Below are 22312 nucleotides of genomic sequence, written 5' to 3'. Positions count from 1 at the left end.
AGCCATGAACAAATGCAGATAAGAAAAAAAGCTTATGACTGCCAAAATGTTCTTGGAAATGTTCTTACACACAGTTTACAATGAAATGTGATCGTACGCATGTTTTGTGAAAGAGGCCCATATACTACATGGCCAAAAGTATGTGGACGCCTCACATCCAACATCTCGTCCAAAATTAAGGGCATTAATATGGAGTTGGTCCACCCTTTGTTGCTATAACAACCCCCACTCTTCTGGGAAGGCTTTATACTAGATGTTGGCGCATTGATGCAGGGATTTGCTTCCATTCAGCCAGAAGAGCATTTGTGAGATCAGGCACTGATTGGGTGATTGGGCCTGGCTCGTAAGTTGGCTTTCCAAACGATCCCAAAGGTGTTGGATGGGGATGAGGTCAGGACTCTGTGCGGGCCAGTCAAATTCTTCCACACTGTTCTCGACAAAAACATTTCCATATGGACCTCGCTGGAGGCACTGTCATGCTGAAACAGGAAAGGGCCTTCCCCAAACTGCTGGGGAAGCACACAATCATCTATAAGGTGATTGTATGCTGTAGTACTGCCTATACCAAACTATGAAAAACAGCCCCAGACCAAGGGGCATCAAGATAAGTTTTGGTCATATAATGTAAATGGCTGACTATCCCTTCCACGGAATGAAATTGCTGATAAAAAAAGAGACTTATCAAAGATTGGAATATGAAATCATTATCTTCAAATTATGCTAAGTATTAATCACAATAGATGAATTAAAATGTCAAATGCATTGACATTTAAATTTGAATTGAAAGCATGAAAATTATTTTTTTTTTGTTGGTATCACGATCAGCAAGCTGAAGACATTCCATCTAAGGTGTCGCAAGCTTAATGCACCTCATCCACAGGTGCATTGATGTCCGATCGGGATGAAGTGCAACCGTGGGACGGGATGCGACGGGCAGAACTTCTGAGGACCCGGCCTTTCTCCACAGAAACGGCTCCGGTGTTGAAATGACTCCGCGTGGCTTCGGGAGAAATCGTGCCTGAACCGGCCCTGCTTCTCCACTGACCGCGAGCGCCATGGCAACCCTGACACCGAATGAAAATGGAACGGTCTGAATATTCAGCCCGATTTTAATGCTGCTTGGTTACCTCATCGCGGAGCGTGAGTCACGGCCCAAATTTACACGGGGAGTCATCATCGCTCGCTGTGAACGTGTGACCATCTGTCGCTGAGAGAGGGAGAGCCCGCGCCAAGCTGACACCCAGGGCTCTGCAGCCACACAGTCATCGAAAATGGCACCGAGAGACCGAAGCACTTTGCCCGACCGTTATCACTTCAGCTCGACACTTCGCCCGCCTGCAGCCTGATAATGAAATAAAAAAGAATGTTTTATTTTTTTCCTGAGACTGAAACTGAAATAAATCTGGGTAAAACGCGTAGTCGGACATGCCGAGCGCTCCCTGAAAACAACGGTCCTTTGTCAGGACAGATTTGTAAACGAGTTGTACGGTCTTCCAAATGAAATATTCCGAGAGTCATCTCTGTGCATTAAGAGTTCCTGCGGAGGAGTTGGAGCTGCTCTCTCTCTCTTTCTCTCTCTCTGTCTCTACTGATGTTCAAAGGCCATCATCTTTTGAAAATATATCTATCCAAAGATCCCTATTTATAGCCGCACATTTGGAATAACAACTATGAATACACAATTCATCGGTTTCCAGACAACAGCCAGAAGCGTCTAAATCTGTCGCGAGCGTCACGTGTTCCGCTGGAAACAGCGGCAGGGTCGAACCCTGACACAGGCTCCCCCTTCACGAAAACACTGCTCTGCCGCGACCACAAACTGCCCATTGTCCCGTCCCTTCAGCTTTCTGTCTGCCCCCCCCCGCCCCCCCGGCCCCCCCGTACCCTCGTCCCGTCTTAGACAGAGACAAGCACAAGGTTGCGTGGTCCCGTGAATGCGAGGCTTTGTCAATTATGTTCAACCCACCGCAGCCTAACGTTCTCGCAACGTTCCCCTGCAACATGCAGCCAACCTTGTGGGGAAGGCAGGCAATTGCATTGTCACTTATGCTGAACCACCGTTGCCTAACGTTCTCGTAACGTTCCCCTGCAACGTGCAGCCAACCTTGTGGGGAAGGCTGGCCATTGCATTGTCACTTATGCTGACCCGCCGCGGGGTAACGTTCTCATAACGTTGCCCTGCAATGCAACAACAGCCCTGTAGGAATGCTGGGTATTGTCAAGTATGCTCACCCAGTACAAGCGTAACGTTCGCGTAACGTTCACTGCAAACGCAGTGCTGACGGAACTTGCTGGGCATTGTCCAGCAGGGTCGCCCGCCACAAGCGTAACCTTCCCGTAACGTTCCCGCAACCCTTTTTCCATCGGCAGAAGGACGGCAGCGCGGGACCGGGGCAGGGAGTCAGCGGTGGGCGGGATTACATAACATCGCCGCGGCAACGCGCCGCGTTCCGACAGGCGTGTGCCGATGCTTCGCTAATCCTTCCTGCGTCTTCCTCCCCCGTCCCACGCCCCCGCCCCCTCCCGCATGGCACATGACCTACTTAAGGCCCCTCCGTATATTTTTGGGCCCCCCCGGCCCCCTCAAAACCGCTTCCTGATGTTTCCTGGCAAAATAAGCAGGTGTGTCCTTGCTATTTTATTCACCTGCTAAAATGGATTCCGGAATATTCTCTCGGATTAAAAGCACAGTCCAGAAATATAAAGTGCGAATCCTATTTATACCCGACCTCGGCGATAACGACACGAAATAAAAGAGAAAAAGCGTTCGTTATGCACGCGATGCAAATGAGGACGCGCGTGTTCGTCGGAAACGGAACTCTGCGTTCCGACAGCCGAGCGGGTCGAAATCCAGGAAAGGGGTTTGGCTGCGATGCCAACGCCCACGCGCCAGCCTCGATGAACCCCTGACAGGAGCCGCACAGATCATGGCAGCGCGAGAGGTGAAGTTCACAGCCCTTTGGACTCGTGTGCGACTCTGCCGGTCGATGGTGTGTCATCGTGAGTTCTACACGAGCTGGCTGGAGGTTTTACGGGAGAAAGACTCACCGCCGCCCCACCGTTGGGTCAAAGGGGGGAAAAACACACACACCGCTAACTGCTGGTCAGGTGAAAACACGGCGGCGGAGGACGTGTGCTGTCGCCACTCTGCACCACGCGCACCAGCACCGCGACCCCTGGGGGCAAAGGGCAATAAGGGAGGCGCGGGAGGTCACGTGACCTATGGGCAGGGGGGCCGAGGCTGGCTTTCCAAAAGCTTGTTCCAGGTCAGGACCTGGATGTCCAGAGGGCAGAGGAGAGGGGAGGAGGAGGAGAGGAGGAGGAGAGGAGGAGGAGGAGGAGAGGAGAGGGGAGGAGAGGAGAGGAGAGGAGAGAGAAACCGAAGCTGTCCTGTCTCCCAGTCCCTCCGAGCTGCCCCCCCCCTCTCTGCCCCAGCTGTCGAGGACGAGAGCCCTGGCATGTTGTTTATGTACCGAGCAGCTCTCTCAGGCGGGGTGGGGGGGGGGGGGGGGGGGGGTAGCCGTCAGGAGCCCCCCCAGAACAGCCTCGCGCTCATGCGCGTCCCTTTTGGATTATAGGGTACGACCTATATTGCGGGCGTCTATTTATAAGACACCCCCCCTCCCCCCCTTCTCACGGTGAGAGTCCAGCTCTCCCCCATTTAGACGTGTTCCTGTCCGGATCAACGGCCTTTTTTTAAACACGTAACAGCCGAAACGCAAAGCCCCTGCTCGGCCGCGATCTCCACGCCACGGTCAGATGCCCCCGCAGCGACTCGCAGCGTGTGCGCTCACGACCGTCTTCCACAGCGTTTGCGTTTGAGCACTACGGCAGGGGAGGCCGTGCTGTGTCATCAGTACAGCCACAGACACAGGGGTGCTGTTAGGCCCCATGCACAGCCTGTATTTGGGATATGGCACCGCCTCGGGTGCCGTGTTGGTCTCATAAAACGGTTACAACATTTCGAAACGACTGCTGACAAACAGGCTGCTTGATTAGCCGCTGCTGCATCCGCTCTACAGTCACCGTAGAACATCGTCACAGCCAATCGGCACCCAGGATCGAAAAACAACCAGTTCGATAACATACGCTTAATCACTATGCTGGAGTTTAATTGGCTCTTTAGTTGTGTTGAGTGGCCAATAGCAGCCCCCCCGCACAGACTCCCGAAGAGTTAAAGTAGGGTAGTTCAATTATCTACGGAGGCAACTGTCCGTTCTGTGTCCCACCCGCTAAATGTATGCGCGCGGGCGGGGCAGTCATTGCATTAGGAGGAGAGATAAAGGGTTGCCGAGCAACCGCAAAGTGGCTATTCAGATGCTTTTCCCCGTTAAAGAGGAACGGCGGTAATCGAATCGGCCGGTGTGCGCGTAGCGGCCGGCCCTCGGACTCGCCAGAGACGAATCTGAGAATTGTTCTACTCGAGCCGGCAGGTGCTTCCTTCCTTTAACCCACTTAGGACGTTACCCCCCCCCCCTCGAAAACGGAACATCGAATACCGCTGATGCTGAAACACAAACGCACGCCGAGGAACGGACCCCAGGCCTGAAAACCAGGCATGTGCAGAGTGTAGGGGGGTCGTGGGTGCCCAAGAACCTGCCCCCCCTTTCTGCCCCAAGTACCCAATGTGCCCCTTTGATTTGACAAAAAAAAAAAACTGTTTCCTACGTTTGTGTGCCCTTTCCTAACTTTGAGCATCCGCCCCTCAAAAGGCCTCTGCTCAGCCTTGATTATAACTATGGGAGGTTGAGGCAGGTGAACCTGGGCAGATTTGCTCAAAACTAGGCCCACCTCTAGCCTTTCTGCCACATTAAACCCGATTTCCGAACCAGGGAGGGTGGGGGGAAGGGGTTGGTGGGCAGTAGCCAATAGAGCCCTTTTGCTGTCCCAGGACGGGGGACTATTCAGTATATTTTGGTGTCGATCTGTGGGCTTGCCTGTCCAGCAGTGTGATCTGTAAGATCTTTTCTGCATCTGGGATCCATTTCTCGGCCTGTTGGCCTGTTGGGCTTGCCGTACACCAAGGGGTCCTCAAACTTACCCAGAAAGGGCCGGTGTGGGTGCAGGCTTTCAATCCAACCAAGCAGTTACACACCTGATTCTACTAATCAACCGCTTGAGTTCTTCGATAAGGACCTTGATTAGTAGAAACAAAAGCCTGCACCCACATCGGCCCTTTCTGGATAAAATTGAGGACATGTCCCGTACACAGTCCACTGCTGGTATGACAGGACAGGGAGCGGTTAAAAATGCAGCCTTGACCTTCCCACTTAGTCTTAGTTTGGGGCGGATTTGGTGTTTGGGGTGAACTTGGGGGGACGGGTCGCTAAGGGGAGGGGGGGGGGGGTGCTGGGGACTCACCACTCCGATGGAGAAGTAGTTGTTGACGATGCTGTAGGGGACGGGGTCGCCCTTCTCCTCCTTGTCGTCCGGGATGATGTCGATGTTCCAGCGATCCAGCACCATCTCCGTGCTGTGCTCGATGTCCCGCAGAAATTTGAGCAGGTTTCCGCCCTCGTAGCCTGGGGGGGGGGGGGGGGGGGGGGGGGGGGGAGAGAGAGAGAGAGAGAGAGAGAAGAGGGGGAAGAGGGAGAGAGAAAGAGGAGGGAGTGAGAGGAGAGGGGGAGAGAAAGAGAGATGAGGAGCAAGAAAGAGGGGGGAGGGAGGAAAGAGAGAGAGGGAGAGAGGGGAGGGAGGAAGAGAGAGAGAGAGAGGGGAGAGGGAGGGAGTGAGAGGAGGGGGGGAGAGGGAGAGAAAGAGAGATGAGGAGAGAGAAAGAGGGGGGAGGGAGAAAGAGAGAGGGGGAGAGAGGGGAGGGAGGAAGTGAAAGAGAGAGAGCGAGAGAGAGAAATGAGTCATACACAAATGAGGGCATGGTCTACCTTTAGTTCCCTTCGGCAGTGCTACCAGCACTGTTGCTTGACAGGATGGCTTACATTCACATTGATTGTACCTTTAATTTCTATCACATGCTGCATCCCGCCCTTTACAGCCACTGTGAAGCCCGTGACCAATCACACGTCACCACTGCCACCCGTCATACATACCCACCAATCAGAAAGGGAGGCCAGTCAGTGGGAATGGTGAAGCCTGTGGTTAGCCAGCACTAGACACTACAGGAGCGGGTGATGTCTGCGCATAATTTAAATGGCTTTTTGAAAAAGGAAATAATATGCACACAGGCTACGGCTCACGGCTGTCTTGGCCTGGTTCGTGTCCCCACGACAACGACTTCTGACCTCTGGGCGCACGCTAGGGTTCAGAGGCAGTAAGTAAGTGTGTCCTCAGGCCAGCCCAGCGGCCCCCTGGGAAGGGACGCTGTAATTACCTTAATGACTACCAGGGTGGGGTGACATCACAGCCCTGGGCTCATTATGTCCCAACCGGCGCAGTCACACTGAGAACCTCGGGGACACCGACACCGATGCTAACGCTAACGCTCACCAGCACCGCGCGCGTCCCCGCAGGCTGAGCATGGGCGATGACATCATTCACACCTCCTCTTCACACGGACAAGGACACGGATACACAAATACACACACACACACACGCACATATATACACACACACACACACACATTACACAGACAAACACACACACACACACACACGGATACACAAATACACACACACACACATGCACATATATACACACACACACACACATTACACAGACAAACACACACACACACACACACGCACATATATACACACACACACACACACGCACATTACACAGACAAACACACACACACACACACACACATACACACACACACACACACACACACGCACATTACACAGACAAACACACACACACACACACACACACAAATACACACACACACAAATACACACACACACGCACGCACATTACACACACACGCACGCACATTACACACACACACACGCACATTACACAGACAAACACACACACACACACACGGATACAGACACGAACACACACACACACACACACATACACACATTACACAGACAGACAAACAGACACACACACACACACACACACAAATACACACACACACACCACACACATACACACACACACACGGTACAGAAGCACACACACACATATACTCACACACACAGTACAGAAGCACACTCACACATACACTCACACACACATACACACACACACACACGCACATATATACACACACACACACGCACATTACACAGACAGACACACACACACACACACACACAAATACACACACACACACATGCACATATATACACAGACAAACACACACACACACACACGGATACAGACACGAACACAAACACACGCATACACGCATACACAAACACACACGCACATGCACATATACACACACAAACACACGCACACACACACCCACACACACACACACGGACACACATGTAGACACACACACACACATGCACAGTGTGACGCACGTATGCAAACACTCATCAAATATCCTTTCATGTTCTCGGCTTTCACAGTTTTCTCATTTCCATCTCTGAGGTATAATTTCTTTATGCTTCTGAAACACCAGACCCATGTTTAGGGACTGAATATCTAAGAAAAAGGCAACAGGACGTGTTGACTGTGCATAAACCTCAGGCTGAGATTGTGTGATGTGTCCACAAACAGCTATTAAAGTGATACGCACCAAGTATGAACCACATAGTGTCAGGGGCCTGGCGGTCCCACAGAGCCCCCCCCCCCCTTTCTGTGCCCCACCCAACCTGTGACTCACCTCCGCCCCAGCGTAGGCAACGGGCGAGGTCGTTCCCCGTCCCGAGAGGCAAGATGGCCACAGGGGGGTGCCTGGCAAAGTTAGCCTTGTCTGCAGAGCGAGATAAGAAGAGAAGAGAGAGAGAGACGGGGGGGAGTGAGAAGGAGGGGGGGAGAGAGAGGGAGAGAGAGAGAGATAAAGGGAGACAGAAGGAAAAGAGAGAGAGAGATTTCACATAAATTCTGAAAAACCAGGTCATGCAAATCAATACCTCAATAACAAATTCTAACTCCATGCCCAGTTGAATGTAGGAACAAAGAAGAAGAATTGATCAGCATCGAAATCCATTTCTTTTCTCAGATTTCGATAATAGTTCATCTTTATGCACAATTTTTCTGAGAGAATTTATTTGATTCCACTGTCTAGAAATAGTCTCTCCATATTCCAGTGAAATAGATTTAAAAATGTATCTCTTGAAAGTGAATATACAGGTTCTGCATCTGGCATTGAGTTGCAGTACACAGATGGTAGGTGGGGGGGGGGACAGCAGCATTTGATGTTTTCCCTGTTGAGGAGGACTGAAGTTTGAGGGGGATGTGTCCCTTTGCTCTACATCCAGAACCTACATCCATGGTTGAGTGTGTGACCATGAGGTCACAAATGCGATAAATGCGTTAAATGCAGTAAATGCGATAAATGCAGTAAATGCGATAAATGCAGTAAATGCAGTAAATGCGAAAAATGCAGTAAATGCGTTTAATTCAGTAAATGCTATAAATGCAGTAAATGCGATAAATGCAGTAAATGCGTTTAATTCAGTAAATGCAGTACATGCGATAAATGCAGTAAATGTGATAAATGCAGTAAATGTGATAAATGCAGTAAATGTGTTAAATTCAGTAAATGCAGTACATGCGGAAAATGCAGTAAATGCGTTAAATTCAGTAAATGCAGTAAATGCGATAAATGCAGTAAATGCGTTAAATTCAGTAAATGAAGTAAATGCGATAAATGCAGTAAATGCGATAAATGCAGTAAATGCGATAAATGCAGTAAATGCGATAAATGCAGTAAATGCGATAAATGCAGTAAATGCGACGGCGTTCGGTCGCGGTGCTCTGGAGCGCTCCTCGTTACCGATGCAGTCCAGGATCCAGCCCACGGTCCCGTCCCCGCCGCACGCCAGCACCCGGAAGTCGGGAACGTCGTGGAAGAAGTTGAGCCTGGCGGGAGAGAGGGGGGGGGGGGGGGGTGAGGAAGCTGTCACGTGTCGGCCAGCAGCATCGAGGGGTGCTGTCACATGGCTGGGCGCGGACTGTCCCCGGTCATCACCATGGTCCCACTGCCCCCCCCACCCCCCCGCCTCGCCTGGCCCTTTAAAAGTGTCACCTTCAAAGGGCCTTTGATCTGGGGGGGGTGGGCGGGGGTCAGGGGTGGGGATCGAGCCTTTCATCCACCTCAGGCTGGACCTCGGACTGCCACACAGCATATGACAGCAGCAGAGATCGCCCTCTGCTGGTGGTCAGCAGATTACCAGTAAAACACTACATCGGAGTTTCAAAACCAGGGATTACGTCTTACAGTGCAAATGCACAATGAAGTCATTTATTAATAGTATTTTCTTTTTTAAATTAAATTAATTTTTTAAGTGTCCTTTTTTGGACACTATTGCCTTTTTTTTAAATAGCCAAAAGAGAGCAACATTTGCAGTACAATCTGAAATTTTTAATTATCTTAGAGATAAATTTTTATCAGTAAACTGTATATATATGACTGTACATAACAATAAAAACTACCGGCATCAATGCTGATGAAATGCCTCATTTTAGCACGAATTTGCTGACGGGTTCAATTTGGTTAAAGGGCAAGGCTGAAACCCAACCCAAGGTCACAAATCAGAGGGGGTGGGGGCGATGGGGGGGGGGCGGGGGGGTGTACCACCTGGCCAGGTGAACTGACAGACACACAAACACACACAGCAGCGAGAGGGGAGGTGTGTGTGTGCGTGTGTGTGCGCGCTGAAGATCCAGCGTGAATTTCCCTCTGCTTCCATTGGCTATGAAGAGAGATCTTTCCAGCATCCAGAAAAACTGGAGAATTCCAGAATTCCTCGTCTTTCCCACTTCCCTGCCCTCTTCCACTCTACCACACTCTCAGCTCTACTCCCCCCTTCTCTCTGCCTTACCTCAGATATTCTCTGTTCAGTTTTCTCCCAGTCAACAGCAAATCACAACAGCATAATTTTCCACCCAAACATGATGCCGTCGCAACATAACATTGGTAATTAGCAATTGGCCAGGTGCTAATGTTAAACATCACATTGGTAATTAGTAACTGGGTAGGTGTTGATGTTAGACGCCATAGTGAAAGTATAATGAGGAGGCACTAGCACTAGCAGTCATAACAATCCATCATATGATCAAAAACAGCCGAAAAGTATAAAGCAGCCTCTCGAGCCAGTCGTCCTCCATAATTCCTCTCCTTTCTTTTTGTGAGCTGAACAAAGAGACTATCTTTCTCTCCTCTTATATATCCCACCCATTATTTTCCTTTCCCTCTCTCTCTCTCTCTCTCTCTTCCCCTCCTTTTCTCTCTTCCCTTCTCCCTCTCTCTCTCTCTCTCTCTCTCTATCACCCTGCCTGTTTTCCTCTCTCCTCTCTCTTGCTCTCCGTCTTTCTCTCTCTCTATCCCCCTGCCAATGTTTTCCTCTCCCCTCTCTCTTGTTCTCCATCTCTCTCTCTCTCTATCCCCTGCCTATTTTTTCCTCTCCCCCTCTCACTTGTTCTCTCTCTCCTCCCCCCGGTCTCTCTATCCCTCCACCGCCTCTCCCTCAGTCTCTGGAGAGCCATGTCCTCGCTGGGCCCTCGACACAGTGAGTGTTGTTCGGATCGTGACTGGCAGATCGAGCGGGCGGGGTGCTCTCTCGTGAGTACCGCCCCACCCAGGCATCAGCCGACGTGTTTTTCTGAATGAAATGTTCCATTACGCGCTGGCACCGGGGGCACAGAGTGGGCACAGAGTGCATTACAGTATCACACACACAGAGTATTACACACACAGAGCATTACAGTATCACACACACAGACAGAGTATTACACACACAGAGTATTACAGTATCACACACACAGAGTATTACACACACATAGCATTACACTATCACACACACACACACACACACACACACACACAGTATTACAGTATCACACAGACAGAGTATTACACACACAGAGCATTACAGTATCACACACACACAGAGTATTACAGTATCACACACACAGAGTATTACACACACAGAGCATTACAGCATCACACACACACACACACACACACACACAGTATTACAGTATCACACACACAGAGTATTACACACACAGAGCATTACAGTATCACACACACACAGAGTATTACAGTATCACACACACAGAGTATTACAGTATCACACACACACACAGTATTACAGTATCACACACACACACAGCATTACAGTATCACACACACAGAGCATTACAGTATCACACACACACACAGAGCATTACAGTATCACACACACAGAGTATTACAGTATCACACACACAGAGAGTATTACAGTATCATACACACACACAGAGTATTACAGTATCATACACACAGAGTATTACAGTATCACACACACACACAGCATAACAGTATCACACACACAGAGCACTACAGTATCACACACACAGAGTATTACAGTATCACACACACACACACAGTATTACAGTATCACACACACACACACACAGTATTACAGTATCACATACACACAGAGAGTATTACAGTATCACACACAGAGTATTACAGTATCACACACACACAGTATTACAGTATCACATACACATCGCGTGTATATTCAGGGGGACAGTGACTGCTCACACACAGAACTTTACAAAGTCAGCAAACTAGAAGGACAGAATGCAGTATTCTGCCATTTCAGTCGGTTGTTATTTCCTGTGTGGGTACTGCGTGGGTACACTTTTTGTATGCTGAAATTATACTTAGGTATACTATTTTTCCACTTGTGATTTCATACTATTATTATATTATTGTGTCTTACGTGGGCGCCAGCTGTCTCAATAGCAGTTTTACTGTTTGCCCTTCAGGTGTAAAAATGCAGGCAGAACATTGTTACAGAAGAACACATTTGTTAAGGATTGCATGGGAGGGGAGGGGACTGGTTTTTATGGTAATATTTTCAAAAAGAAAAGGTTTTCTTTTTTGCACATGTGAAATATAATTGGTGTGCTAATGTTCTTTGTTTTGTTCTTTTCCTCGTGGGTCATCAGCATTCACGAAGCTCCGACCATACATATACCTTTATTGAGTTATGTTTTTTAATTTTTGCTGAGAAAATTCTGTTGCTCCAGACAATTTACTGAATTTACATGTTAAATAATGTTCATTTGCAAGATTGGGGACTTGATGGGGGGGTGATCATGGAATGGCCTTGCACTGAATAGATTCTCATATTAAACTGCAATAAGCGTCAGCTCGAAGAAGCAAGGGCTCGCAGGCAAACACACAGACAACTAATAAAGACTTAATGCCACCGTGGCCATCAGAGAACACTCAGTCCTTCTTTATGACTGAGTTATTCCCCCTAATTGCAAAATCACAGGAAGCTCTTGAGTGGGGAGGAACATCACTGTGAGTATTGCGTTTCCATAGCCTGTTCCAAAGGGGTAGGGGGTATCAACACCCCAGTTTTGGGACAGCTTTAAGCTGGTCACCACTTCACCCGCTGCCCCCCCCCCCAATCACGAACCTCCACATGCCCAAATCCTCACAGGAAAAAAAAAAAACGAACCCTTCGTTCACCTTCCTGAATCACCGGAACTGAACTCTCAACAACAGGCAACGTCCCTAAACTACTGTGCTCACGGAAGCCTGTGTTTCTGTAAAAAAAAAAAAAAGTATTTCACCATGTCTAATGTGAACCAAATATGCCACCACACAAATGTAGATGGGGCAATTAAATTTCAGAGGGAGAGATTTGAGACCCCTGGATTCTGCTACAGAATCAAGGTTAATATCCTCACTGCATAAAATGTGCTCTGGTTTTAAGATAATGTTTTTCTTGTGGCAAGTGACCCTTTTGGCATTTTGCGCAGCTCTGGATTGGCTGGAGAAAGACAGAGGGAGGGCTCTCATTGGCCAGCTGACTAACCCCTCAGACCCGGCTGCAGGGATACGTGGGTAAAAGAGAAAGAGAGAGAGAGATAGCAAGAGGAAGTGAGGGATGATCTCACAGTAATATGACTCTCACTCTCTCCCTTCCTCTCTCCATTCCTCTCTCATCCTATCTCGGCTTCTTTCACTACCCCTCTCTCTCCCTCCCTTTGCCTTTCTCCCTTGTACTGCTCTCTCATTTTGTCTATTCCACCCTCCCTCTCTCCTCTCTCTCCCTCTCTTTCTTTCTTTCTTTCTTTCTTTCTCTCTTTCTCACCCTCCCCCTCTCTATCTCCCATTCTTTCATTACCTCTCTCTCACTCCATCCCTTCCGCTCTGTTTTTCTGACCAATAGGAGGCAGAGGAGAGTAAGAAGCTGAGGATTCTGACCAATAAGAATATTCCACAATTGGGGTGGTTGGTCAATACTCAACAACAACAAGAGAAGCCCTATCAGGTGAGCAGACAGAGGCCTGCAAGAAGGTCATGTGACTCACCCAGCCACTGGCCCGCCCCGGTCCAGACTGTAGACCTGCCTCGGGTTCAGAAGGTACTGGAACTTCCGCAGGACCCTGAAAAAATACACACGCACACACGCACACACACACACACGCACGCACACACGCACGCACACGCACACACGCACGCACACGCACGCATACACACACACATGCACGCACACACACACGTACACCCACACACACCAAAATATAAACACCGGCAGTGAGAACATGAAAACACACACACAAACACACACACACACACACACTGTACATTATATGAAGTCTTTATAATGCTCTGAGGCTCTGGTTGTTATTGTGTCACCTGACATAAAACAGGCAGTGAAAACAGGGCCAAAAACAGAAAGGTTCAGTGATGAATGATCGGGCATAAACACGTCAGACAGAGAAGCCTTTCAGTCCCGAGCACGTCTCATTACGTAGGGGGATAATTTCAGCCCTCAAACTTCCAAAAGGCAGCGTCCACGACAAGACAAGGAGAACGCTCAATTATCAGAGAAGAACACAAGAGCAGAACACTAAAGAGCCAGTGTTCTTCTTCATGCTGCTTCGGGATCAAAGCTGTCCTATTTTTATTATTTAGAATTTTGAACATGTGCATGAAAAAACCATCCTATTAATGGAGGGAAATATGTCATTACAGTGATAACAGAATGTTTTGCTGTGGTGATGCTTTTGGCAAGACATCTTGAAGACATAAGTGCAGCGCACGTTTGTGTGTGTGTGTGAGTATGCGTGTGTGTGTGTGTGTGTGTGTTTGTGTGTGTCTATGTATGTGATGTGTGTGTGTGTGTGTGCGTGTGTGTGTGTGTGTCTATGTATGTGATGTGTGGTGTGTGTGTGTGTGTGTGTGCATGTGCGTGTGTGTGTGGAGTGTGTCTGTGTGGTGTGCAGTGTGTGTGTGTCTATGTATGTGATGTGTGGTGTGTGTGTGTGTGTGTGCGTGTGTGGAGTGTGGTGTGTGTCTGTGTGTGTGTGTGCGTGTGCCTGTGCGTGTGCGTGTGTGTGTGGTGTGTGTCTGTGTGGTGTGCAGTGTGTGTGTTTGTGGGTGTGTGTGCGTTAACTTGCAGGGTGCAGCCTGTCACACTGCTGACGGTGGGTCACAGGAAGTGGGCGGAGCCACCTCACCTTTCACCCTGCCGTCCCCCGCTTTTCGGGTTGACCAATACCAAGAGGGGGTGTGTCCCTGGCAGAGGGGTGATCTGTACAGGAGAGAGAGAAGTGAGAGAAGCTCCACACAGACCCAAAAATAACATGCACACACACACACACACACTCACACACACACACACACACACACATACAGTACATACACGCACACACACACACACACAATCACATGCCCATGCAAAAACACATCCCAGACTGTGAACGGGCATCGATATCGATCGATATCAATCATGTGAATAAAATGGACACCTTCATTCTGAAATAAATACTATTGTATTGAGGAGTGGATTGGGACGGTTTTTGGGCCTCTTCGTGCCCCCCCCAGATGGCTGGCACCCCCCCTCCCCAAGACGGATGGCACCCTAGACAGCCAGCGATGTCTTATATGCGTGGAACCGGCCCCACTCTCAGGCGTCCCAAAATAACCACGAGCACAGAAAAAAGCAACAGCACACCGGAGCAGCCCAATCCATTTCCCAATTGACCACTCAAGGCCTGAGTGGCAGGCCCTGCTCGGCGCTTGATTGCTTTAGCCTGCCCACCTGCAGCCCTTGTCCATCTCCGGTGAACTTGAAGCTCTGGCCAGTGTCATCAGGGCTGGTGCTGGGGGGGGAGTCTCCTTCTCCCCGCTTCACCCCGGAGTGCCGGTCCTGCAGGGCGTAGGTGTGCAATTTTAAAGATATTTTTGTCATCCAAGACACTTGTATTATGTCAACAAAAATTAAAATACTTGAACTTTTAAAAATGAGATCCATGACACAAGAGCAGATCAGTTTTTGTGCATATCCCAGGTGTATGAAATGTAATGTATGAGATAATGAACGCTGGCTGTTTGTAAGTTTTAAGTGCAGTCCTGTTCATGTGATGTGCATAAGGAAACAGCCATGAACAAATACAGATAAGAAAAAAAAACTAAATGTTCTTCAAAACGTTCTTACACAGTTTACGATCGAATGTGCTCGTGCACACGTTTGGTGAACGAGGCCCGGCGTGATCATAGCCCGGCGGAAATGGGGCAGACAGAGATCCACTGTCTACACTGTGACAGGAGCGTGCTGGATTTTTTACTGCACACACACACACACATGACTGACAGACATAACCTGTCAGTCACGCTGGGGCCGGGGGAGAGACAAACAGCCCCCCCCCGGGGCCCAGAGTGTAGCTACCTGCCCCACCCCGAGGGGCACACAATGAGCCCTCCACACGCTGGGAGACGGGGGTGGTGTGATTATTATCCAATTATATTTAATAATAATCAGAATTGTGCAAAAATAATGGGGGGGGGGGTAATTAGAATTATTAGAATCATTACAGTTACTGCCAGTGTTACGACTGCTGCTGTTTGAGTCATTTGTAATTATTAAACTTAATATAAATGTAATTACTTTATTTAAGGTTGCTATGTGTATATAGTATTTTTTTTCCCACTTTGTTTTTTTTCTCCAAATATTTCGCCCTCCCAGTAAATTACTCTGAAATGGACCCAAGCTGATACACGCTGATATAAACTGATCAGAATCGGTTCAGTTCCTTCCGGATCTTAAATGGAGGCGATGAAAGGTTGGACAGATGAAGGGAGGGGGCTGAAAACAGGAAAGAAGAGAGGGAGGGAGAGAGAGAGAGAGAGAGGGAGAGAGAGGGAAGAACACAGTGAAAGTGAGAGAGAGAGAGAGAGAATGAGTGAGAAGAGTGAGAGAGAGAGAGAGAGAGAGAGAGAGAGAGAGAGCGCTCACCAGCACCACAGGGCAGATGTAGGAGGGCAGAAGGGTGTGGTCCCTCAGTGCCCCCCCGTCACAGTCGGGCTTCACGTTGGACGCACACTTGTTATGAAGCTGGAAGACAAGAGCGCTGCGATCAACACACCAGTGCCACAGCCACCTCCTCTGTGCCTGTGTCCCTCAAGACAAGCGTGTACAACATGTTCCAGAAATACGCTAACTTTGCTGTGAAAAGGCAAGACTTTCTGCCATAACAGCTACATGGTTTCTGCAGAAAGTGATTATATTTTGTGTCCAGTTTCAAATGTTACCCACTTCCTGGCCATTGCTATCACAAAGTGCTGAGGTGCCCCCTCTAGTGGTGATCAGTGGTACTAACTTTTTTTTAAAGAATTTGTTCCACTGATATAGCCATCAGGTGGTCTAACGGTTTTCTCACAGTATATATGAATCACATTCGCAGAAACGTGCCAAATTCATATGACAATAACAGCTGTGATTCCCATCTACCCTGAGGTGTCCCATGTAAGAACACAACGTCTCATACATTTTCTGATTATGATTTAGCATATAGTACTGCATAAATGTTTGCCAGTCAAATAAAATTGTCAAATAAAACCCATATTTGCAATGTTGAAGCGTAATACTTCGATTGAATAAATTCATAAAGAGAACCAGCAAATGATATGAAAAATAATTCATAAGAAATAATTGAATGCAACATGCAAAGTGATTTCTGATTGATTTAGTTTAATGATTTTGAATCACTGCTGTAACAAATAAGGTTTTTACAGACAAACTCAGGCTGCAAAAAAACTTCAAAGAAAAGTACACCTACTTAACAACTTTCTTACCCAGCGTACTCAACTCATACGCTCAACAGCAGGCAAGTGCGCTGTTTCAGACACGGCCACAATTCCCACGTTTGACACTAGAGGGCAGCAGAGACTCACGGTTATCTGGCACCACACGCAGTGGAGGCCGGTCAGGCCCTGGTAGCACTTGATGCTCCGGTGGCAGCGGTCGCACTTCGTGGGAGAGTTCCCCTCCATCCACACGTGCTGCATGGCCTGATGGGAGAAATCACATGATCAGCGTCAGGCCTAGGCTAGCAGGACGCTACGGCATTAATGCACACAAAAACTAATTCAGCTCCGCATTTCTATCACAAACCTATTCAGGTATATATACCATATTCAGCTAGTTTTGCCTATTATGTACATAAATGTGAACACATCTGTATCCTCTGTACAACTTCCATTACTTTTTACAGACTTTTACCTGAATGGAGGCTTTTAACATTTACAAACTGATTTTAGAGCACCAGCAGCTGCTCCACACGGAACATCGATATGAGCGGCAGTTAGGGATCGGGTGGATGTCATAGTTAATTAATTAATGTCTTTCACCTACAGCAACCTGCACAAAAAGTGTCACTGCGTAAGCGTTCTTATAGCACGAATGCACTATGGGAAACAGGTGACCACAAAAATTAAATGCCAAAGCAAATCTACGGCACTTGAGATTCTAGCAAAATATGCTTACCTCTTTTTAAGAATATGTATCTTGCATTTTACAATATTTGTTGTACTAGGGCATTTATATGATGCAAAATAATTTTAAAATAATTGCTGCAATAGTCACATCAACCGCTTAGACACAACAACCCAATTAAAATAGGCATTCATGTGCAAGTATGAATCATTTAATTTTAAAAAAATGATCAAAGTATAAGACTACATGAATATTTTAAAGAGCCAAGACAATTATATGCTAATCAAACTAGACAGGCTCAGATCACAACTGTAAGCAAGAGCCTGGTAAAAACACTATAGATTTAATGCTTTTAAATCCGCTTTTAAATGCGTATACCTGAATATAATACAAAAACTAATTCTGTTTTAAGAAAGGTCACAAAAGAAAATGAAAATTATTGTCTGAGTGAATTGGCCACTTGAAGAGTTGCTTTTTTCTGATGGTAAAAAGAACAGAACATTCCCTTTACAGCTTTAAGCTGTAAGATCACAATATGCGATGACACACTTGCTAATTAGAACATTCTATGATTCTGATGTCACTACTGGTAGTTGAAAGCAGTGAAATTCTAGAACACTGACTTCGAATTCTGAAAACAAACATTCCAAAAAATACCCTCTTCTTCATAGGGTAAAGAAAAGACTTGCATAAAGTTCTGTAATTTAACCCTTTCAAAGGACGCTCGAATCGCAGCGTGACCACACTACAATGTAGTCCATCAGCTTACCAGGAAGATAAAATTGATAAAGCCCTCCAGACATCTGAGGAGGAGAGTGGCCGGGATTTCCATCTAGTACCGCGAAACGGGGAGCGAAACCGCGAACGTGAAGCCCCCCGGTCTGAGGGAGGTTTCCGGAACTGAGCCGTGAATATCATCCCAAAGAGGCCTTAATTCAATTAGGGCGTTACATAAACACGCCGCTAACCGCCTGCCGGGGGCTGCAGGAGCGCGGAGCTTTCTCAGCGCGGCGTGGCCCGGCACCATGACGCCCCACGTCTCAGACGCGCTGCCAGAAATGTCCGCTACAACACCGCAGAACCGCTGGCAGAACACCCAGCACCGGCCAGATGAGCGTGAGGGGACTCCCTGCTCTCAGGTCAGAGTCCATCGCCCAAGAGAAGCCCTTATATTGGCAGTGACACAGGGGTTAAGTGACCAAATTGGCCGGACCGTGCAGCGTAAGAGTGGCTCGGTTTGGGAGTACTCCTGATTCAGCGCTGCCTCTGGTTCCCCCGGTGACACACCGTTAGCTCAGGCTAACAGTCGCCCCCAGGGGGGAGATATATCTCTCCTCTGATTGGTGCACTGATACCTCTCCTCTGATTGGTGCCCTGATCTCCCTCCTCTGATTGGTGCCCAGATCTCTTTCCCCTGATTGCTGCTCTGATACCTCTCCTCTGATTGGTGCCCTGATCGCTCTCCTCTGATTGGTGCCCTGATCTCTCTCCTCTGATTGCTGCTCTGATACCTCTCCTCTGATTGGTGCACTGATACCTCTCCTCTGATTGGTTCCCTGATCTCTCTGAGCTGCAGTGCTGTGTGGGTGTGGAGAGTAGGCGTGCGCACAGATAGATATCAGCACAGGTGGGCTAAAGTGCAGCGTACTAATAATAAAAAAAAGAAAAACAAATTGCTACAGCCCCCATTAACCACCAACCCCCCCGCCCTCGAACCACCACCCACACGCCTCAAAGCACCTCGAACTCCAGATAGAGTGAAACTCTGAGAAGAGCAAAATAAAGGCCAAAAAAAAGGGACATAGATCTAAGCAATTAAAAAATATTACACCAGAACTAAGTAACTTAGCACACAGCTAATAAAAATTGCAGCAGTGACAGTGGTGATTTTAAAGGCTCAGCTGAGGGTTCCAAACTGAAGAGGAAAAAAAGGAGTGGGTAAATAATCAGAAACCCGGCTTTTTAAACCGACTGGAAAGGACTGCACTGGAGTCCACTGGAAGCTAACCAGGCTCATTAGCGCTCAGATGGCTAGCCCCGCTGATGCGCCAACCCTCAGCACAGCAATGCCCCTGCAGCTGAGTCAGCAATACCACCCATGCCAGCGTCCACATGGCAACCTGGCAGGGTGGCGTCTGATTGGCTGTAGCGTAACCGCGGGCGACATCATTTCGTGTTTACGTTATTCGTTTACACTATTTAGACACACGCACAACAATTCACACAGTTCACTTGTTTTTAATAATTGTTTTTGTACGCTGTTTATTTATGCGGTTGGGTGGACATTTTGAACTGAAGCTGTTCAAGTTGAGGTCGTTGCCTACGGCAACGAGGGCGCCGCCTGACCTTGCACACGGCAGGGGTCGTTGGCATGGCGCCACTCTCACCTTGGGTGACATCATCACCTCTGTCAGCCAACCTGCAGGTGCAAGAGGGCGTGGCCAGAGCCAAGCACAGTACAATGTTCAGTGTTAAATTAGCTCTTACAGAGTGCATATCGTCCCAGAAATACGCCATACGTACTCTGCTAGTGTTGAATTAACACCAGACGTTTCGCAGCGCTCGCGAACGCGCGGGACTCACGTTAGTGTGTCGTCGGGACTTGGCGTAGGTGCTGACGCAGGCGGCGATGTCTTTGGACACACAGCGCTCGTGGACTGTGTACTTGCATACTGGAGCACAGGGGAGAGGGAGGGAGGGAGGGGTTAGGGAGAGGTGAAAGGTCATGACGGCACCAGTATACTGCACAGCCACCCGACCTGGGAGACTTACAGATGGAGACAGTCAGACAGACGTACAGACAGACAAACATGTATAGAAAGACAGACATACAGACAGATATACAGACAGACAGACACACAGACAGACAGACAGACATACTAAATGGATAGATGGACAGACAGACACACAGACAGGCAGATGGACACACAGACAGACACACAGACAGACAGACAGGCAGACAGACAGACAGACACACAGACAGACAGACAGGCAGACAGACACACAGACAGACGGACAGACAGACGTACAGACAGACAGACACACAGACAGACGTACAGACAGACACACAGACAGGCAGACAGACAGACACACAGACACACAGACAGACAGACAGACACACAGACAGACACACAGACAGGCAGACACACAGACACACAGACAGACAGACAGACAGACAGACACACAGACAGGCAGGCAGACAGACACACAGACAGACAGACAGGCAGACAGACAGACACACAGACAGACACACAGACAGACGGACAGGCAGGCAGACAGACACACAGACAGACAGACAGGCAGACAGACAGACAGACAGATGGACTTACGGGAGCAGCTCAGGCCCTGCTTGCGCACGCCCAGAAGCATGGTGAGGCAGTAGTTGCAGTAGGCCGGCTTGTTGAAGTGCTTCAGTCTCCACACATGCTGCCCGTCCTCCTGCATGTTCTACAGAAAATAAAAACTCTCCGTCACTGCCTGAGAGGCAGGGCAAATCTCCACAAACTTCACTATTTAAAACAGCGGGCCGCAGGGTAGTATAATGGCTAAGGAGTTGGTCTTGTAACCTAAAGGTCACAGGTTTGATTCCCTGATAGGACAATGCTGTTGTACCCTTGAGCAAGGTACTTAACCGGCATTGCTTCAGTATATATCCAACTGTACAGGATACAATGTAAGTCGCTCTGGATAAGAGCGTCCGCTAAATGCCAGCAATGTAATGTCAAATGATTAATATCATTATGATGCCCGATGGTCTGGTGAGGCACAAACTCGAGCCTCCTGGGGGGAGGAGCAGCCATGCTAACCACCGCGCTAACGATGAACTCACCACCAGCAGACCAGTTAGGCAGACCAGTTAGGCAGACCCACTAACGGATCGCTAGGTTATTATAACAGGTTTTTTTTTTAAACATTCATTTTACTTCAGGCTTTAACAGTTTATTACAAATTACTTTCAGACGCTGCCTCAGACCTGAGGTCTAGCTGCTGATTTATTCCATTTATTAGGCAGTGTAACTTCAGTCCTGGACAGTTTGGAAGCCCAGCAGACTTCAGAGTTATCTTTCAATTAGCAGCGGCTCTACTGTTGGGACACCTGACGCGACGTCTTCCCATCCTAATTATGCCTTCAATGAAAACAATTAAGAGCTCTTGCTGACACTGCCCACCCCACCCCCCCCCCGCCACCCCAGCGCCACCCCCCCCCCCCAGGACTGAAGTCTCTCATCCGTGTCAAGGACGAGTCTGCCGCCTTTCAGATAAAAAAAGATTAATCAAGCCAAGCCGGGGACACACACTGGGGTGAGGACGGAGCAGAACACACACGCTGTGGAGACGTCCCGCGGACAGAAGCGGTATTCCCACTGTGTGAGAGCAAGCGGCTCGTCCCTCGTCGAAAATAAGGATGAGCGATCCCTCGACAGGCCGAGCGGACTTTCCACCCATTCCAGGAACACGCATTAGCTAGGCCGCTCGCACGGTCAATGATGGCTGT

The 22312-nt window shown here is 48.6% G+C and overlaps 1 protein-coding gene across 1 annotated transcript in view; it reads right to left on the bottom strand.

Moving 5' to 3' along the window:
- The window catches only part of LOC135251828 (diacylglycerol kinase beta), a 118259-nt gene that overhangs the window by 47579 nt on the left and 48368 nt on the right, over positions 1-22312 (bottom strand). Inside the window, exons 13-22 of the mRNA XM_064329644.1 lie at positions 21147-21264; positions 20401-20489; positions 17277-17393; positions 16339-16437; positions 15145-15252; positions 14561-14634; positions 13409-13483; positions 8862-8947; positions 7746-7835; positions 5362-5522 (exon numbers count right to left, since the gene is read on the bottom strand). Coding sequence (XP_064185714.1) covers positions 5362-5522; positions 7746-7835; positions 8862-8947; positions 13409-13483; positions 14561-14634; positions 15145-15252; positions 16339-16437; positions 17277-17393; positions 20401-20489; positions 21147-21264 — 1017 coding nt within the window. The remainder of the gene's footprint in view (positions 1-5361; positions 5523-7745; positions 7836-8861; positions 8948-13408; positions 13484-14560; positions 14635-15144; positions 15253-16338; positions 16438-17276; positions 17394-20400; positions 20490-21146; positions 21265-22312) is intronic.

Source organism: Anguilla rostrata, chromosome 3 (assembly GCF_018555375.3).
Source record: "Anguilla rostrata isolate EN2019 chromosome 3, ASM1855537v3, whole genome shotgun sequence".
In the NCBI taxonomy this organism is placed as follows: Eukaryota; Metazoa; Chordata; class Actinopteri; order Anguilliformes; family Anguillidae; genus Anguilla; species Anguilla rostrata.
This window is presented reverse-complemented; position numbering and strand designations above follow the sequence as displayed.